Source organism: Oreochromis niloticus, unplaced genomic scaffold, assembly GCF_001858045.2.
Source record: "Oreochromis niloticus isolate F11D_XX unplaced genomic scaffold, O_niloticus_UMD_NMBU tig00000734_pilon, whole genome shotgun sequence".
Taxonomy (NCBI): Eukaryota; Metazoa; Chordata; class Actinopteri; order Cichliformes; family Cichlidae; genus Oreochromis; species Oreochromis niloticus.
In genome coordinates, this window is record NW_020327228.1 from 237,780 (window position 1) to 242,496 (window position 4,717).

The 4,717-nt window shown below is 44.3% G+C and overlaps 1 protein-coding gene across 1 annotated transcript; it reads right to left on the minus strand.

Annotated features, from left to right (window-relative positions):
* Positions 1-1,796: 1,796 nt before the first annotated feature.
* On the minus strand, positions 1,797-4,099 carry LOC109199183 (multifunctional protein ADE2-like). Its single transcript, XM_019354514.2, has 6 exons — positions 4,079-4,099; positions 3,780-3,995; positions 3,516-3,695; positions 3,293-3,406; positions 3,140-3,211; positions 1,797-1,859 (listed from the first exon to the last, which is right to left on the minus strand). The coding sequence occupies exons 1-6, from the start codon at positions 4,097-4,099 to the stop codon at positions 1,797-1,799; spliced, it is 666 nt and encodes a 221-aa protein (XP_019210059.2).
* Between the last annotated feature and the right edge of the window lie 618 nt (positions 4,100-4,717).

The following is a 4,717-nucleotide window of genomic DNA, read 5'->3' on the forward strand; positions in this document are numbered from 1 at the left end:
AACAATGTCCGGGATGCCCTGACTGGCAAAGTGAGCCTTTAACTTTCTAATCACCGTGGTGGACTTAGTGTCCGGGAGATTTCCCAGAGGTTTGAATAGTAGTCCACTGTGATAAGTTAGTCCTTGTTATCAAACATGAACAGGTCTGAGCCCACCTTCGCCCATGGTCTAGTCGGGATCTCATGTGGGACCAAAGTCTCTTTCTGCTGTCTGTAGTCAACTGACCTGCAGATGTCACACTTAGTCACGTAAGTCTTAATTTGTGTGTTCATGCCTGGCCAATACACACACTCTCTGGCTCTCCTTAGACAACCTTCTACACCTAGGTGTGTCAAGTGTAGTCTAGCTATGATCTCCTGTCTCATGGTAGTCGGGAAAACAACACGCTCACCTCTAAACGCAAGTCCATCCTGACTACTCAGTTCATCCTGAAATGAGAAGTATGGTCTGATGTCAAGGATGTCTCCTGGGCACCTCGTGGGTGAGGTGTTCCGGGCATATCCCACCGGGAGGAGGCCCCAGGGCAGACCCAGGACACGCTGGAGAGATTAGATCTCTCGGCTGGCCTGGGAACTCCTTGGCATTCCCCCGGATAAGCTGGAGGTAAATAATTATAAATATTTATAATTAGGTGAGGGAGGTCTGGGCTTCTGGGCTGTATCACAAGACAATACACATGATCTATGAACACCTGGAAGGAATCGACACATCAATGGATGACATCATTGTGTGGGGATGCACAAAGGCTGGACATGACATGAGACTGAGAAATGTTCTTGAAGCAGCCAGAAATCTGAGGCTGAACAAAGAGAAATGTCAGCTTGGCGCGAAGGAACTGACATTCGTTGGAGATATCCTGAGCAGTGAAGGCATCAGACCAGATCCTCAAAAGGTGTCTGCAATTGAAAACATGTCGAGGTCGCAATGCAAGAAAGATGTGCAGAGATTTAATGGCATGATAAACTACATGGGAAAATTCATACCCAATCTCTCAGAAAAAATGGCGCCACTGAGACAGCTAACTGAAAAGAGAATCGAATGGGAGTGGAATCATGAACATGAGAAAGCATGGCGTGACATGAAAGATCTGCTTACAAAGGAACCAGTTCTGAAGTTTTATGATCCAATGAGACCTATTAAGATCTCATCAGATGCATCACAGAGTGGGCATGGAGCTGTTCTTCTGCAGAAGTATGATGAGTGGCAGCCTGTTGCATATGCATCGCGATCCATGACAGACGCAGAGACAAGATATGCACAGATTGAAAAAGAACTGCTCAGTATAACATACGCCTGTGAAAGATTTCACCAGTTTGTGTCCGGGCAGGCCATCAGTGTTGAAACTGACCACAAGCCACTGATAGCATTGTTCCAAAAACCACTAAATGACTGTCCGCTGAGAATCCAAAAAATGATGATCCGGCTGCAACGTTACACGCTTAACGTGATGTACACACCTGGCAAGCTGATGTACACAGCTGACACATTATCCAGAGCTGTTGATCCGAATGAGCCAGCAAACACCAAGATGGATGATGATGTAAGAGCATATGTGAGCATGGTCACAAGCAATCCTGCCGAGCCACTAACGCCGCACCCAGTGCCAGACCGACCATATCAGAAAGTGGGGGGACTTTGTTCACACAACATCAAGCCCGCACTACCCACAATCTAATGGACTAGTGGAAAAGTCCATCCAAACAGTGAAGAGGCTGATGAGTAAGGCGAGAGACAGTGGTACTGACTTCTACCAAAGCATGCTAGTATACTGCACAACGCCACTTGAGTGTGGTATGTCACCAGCACAGCTTCTTATGGGACGACGCCTGAGATCGAACCTGCCCATTCAGGATAATCTGCTAAAAACAAAAGAGGGAAACAGCGTGAAGAACTTTAAGGAGCAACAAAAAGCAAAGCAGAAGTTCTATTATGATAGAGGAACAAAAAACTTAACTGAACTGCATGCTGGGGATCAAGTGAGATTCAAAGACAAAACCAGCACATGGGCACAGAAAGTGACTGTTTTAAGGAAAGATCAACCACGATCATACATCATTCAGACAGAAGATGGAGCTATGCTGAGAAGAAATCGCCGAGAACTTCATAAGGGACCAGTAGTAGTGGAGCAGAGGTTGGAGGCTGCTGAACAACCACAACACACACGAGACACTATCACCTGAAACACCTACACATACACAAGAACAAACACTGAGAAGATCTGTAAGACAAGTGAAGCCACCTATGAGACTGATTGAACAGATGTAATGTGTTGACATGTTGTTTGGAAGATGATGTCATAGCTATGCAAGTTTCACTATGTTTGGTTACTAGTGTTGAATGGACCAGAATTGTTGAAAACTAGTTGTGTTGTTAACGTTACATTGACAAAGCCTGGTTTAACAAGTAGAAAACAAATAGAGACTGTTTATGTTTGTGAAAGTAGGTATGTTATTTTATTGTTGAAAAAAAGGAAGATGTAATGATAACAGCAAATCATTATTTGCCTAGTATCATGTTTTATGTTGTTAATACTCCTACACTATAGGGGGAGCTAGAGAGCCAGACGAAGTTACCTCTGGGCAGACTGTGATGGCGAAACTTTGTTTTACATGTGAACCACAGTTCGATAAAATACCTTCTCTTCAAGTAATGGTGTCATTCTTGAGAACCCACAACAACATAAAGAAATAAGACAGCTGCGAACCGTTTCCATTCTGAAAAACAAATGAATATTTTAACTTGTTACTTCTAGGCTGGATTATTTTTAATTCGGTGTTATCAGGTTGTTCTAAAAGCCTTCAGTTGGTCCAAATGGTGCGGTGAGGCTACTGACAGGCTGTAGAAATAGAGACAATTATTCTCCCATATTAGCTTACCCTCACGGGCTCACTGGCAGTCCAGAATTTTATTCAAAATCTGCAATCTATGTGATTTCAGTTTAATGGTATATATCTGATCAGACTTCATGGACAATGCTGATTTTCTAATTTACATCCACAATGTTGTTTTTTACAGTTGCCATTCACTTGGCTCCTAGTACTGCCATGTCCTTGGATGTTCCCCACTAGACTGTTTATACATTCATAAACGAATCTAATAAAACATATATGAATAGATTAGAGGCATCTGTGTGCTGTACCTTGACCCACTCAAAATTCCTCTTCACCATCTGCATTGCCTCTGGGGTCACTTCCTTCAGCTCTCTGTACACCTACAAAGGGGAAAAGAAAAGTTTGAGGCTTGTTTCTTTTTTTCATATCAGCATGAAAATAAATCAAAGTCAGTCCATCACCTGTTTGTCTTTTTGCTGGCTCCGATCTCCAGCTGGCCAAAGCCTCCATGAATCGTTGTCAATCACGTCAGCGAGCACAATCTCTCCACTTTTCACACTGACGCCAAATTCAATCTACAAGCAAAGAAAAAGTCCTTAGTTGTAGTTCTGCTGTAGCTACAGGAGGAAAGTGATCGCACCAAGATGTGACATTAACCAGCAGGGGGCGCTGCTGCACAGCTACCTTCATGTCCACCAGGGTGCAGTTCTGAGTGGCCCAGGCCTTCTCCACTATCTCAAAAATGGCCACAGTGCTGCGACTCATTATGTCCACCTCACACTGACCAATAGTGAGCCCAGCCACACACAGTTTGGCCTCCAGCAGCTGCTCCTCTGACCACTGAGGATCATTGTTGGCATCATCCTAAAAACACAATCATGATGAGTTTGCTGCAACACTCAGACTGAAAACACACGGAGAGAATCACTGCACGCCTGCAAGACTCACTTTAAAGAACATCTCCATCTTTAGAGGAGAAAAGCGGTAGCCCTCTTTGACTCCTGGATTCCTCTTGAGGAAAGATCCAGTCGCCACTCTGCGACACACCCACTCAATGGGTATCATCTGGCAGTGCGCTGCGATGAACGCCGTGTCCGAGTGCTGCTTAACAAAGGCCGTCTTAATGCCTGAGGAGAGAAGGGTGGATGTCAGAGCAACCTCAAACTCACGGACAAATTACAACATCTGAGACCATATGAGATTAAAAGCTATATATTGTTGGCTATAATATTATTTAATTTGAATACTTTGGCAGACAAAGTTACCATGATTTATACCTATATTCAATCAGAGTCAAGTGGGCGGGATGTGATTGGATTGGAAGTTCAGCCATCCGGAAGGGCTCAGAGGAGAGCAGCTGCTCCTCCACATCGAAAGAAGCCAGTTGAGGTTGTTCGGGCATCTGATAAGGATGCCTCCTGCCTTTTTCATCACTGCTGAATCAACTGTCCAGTTGTCTAAGGCAGCCATAACCCATGACCGGAGCCCGACACTCGTATTAGATGAGTCTGTGGCGTCCAGGCCTGACTTCACCTTTTGGGATCTAGGCATGGAGAACTTCTCAAATTTTCGACCCTTGTCAAACACATGGTTAATTTAACACTTTAGAGACACTAATGTTCCAAGGACAGTGAGAAGAAGAAGATGTGTTGTTGCATAAATGTTCCCTCCAAGCAGAGCTCCCTAACAGATGTCTTCACATGTCACTGCTCCCTTACCACAAGCCAGGTTTCACCATTTTAATTATGCTACACTTAAAAATAGACACATGTGGTGAGACTGGCCCTGGTAGTAGTGAAGTAATGCCTTAAAAAACTGTCATTGATGTAGCTATACACGCGGTCAAGAATGTTTTCTCCTCTTGTAGGGAGCAGGCATGATGATTT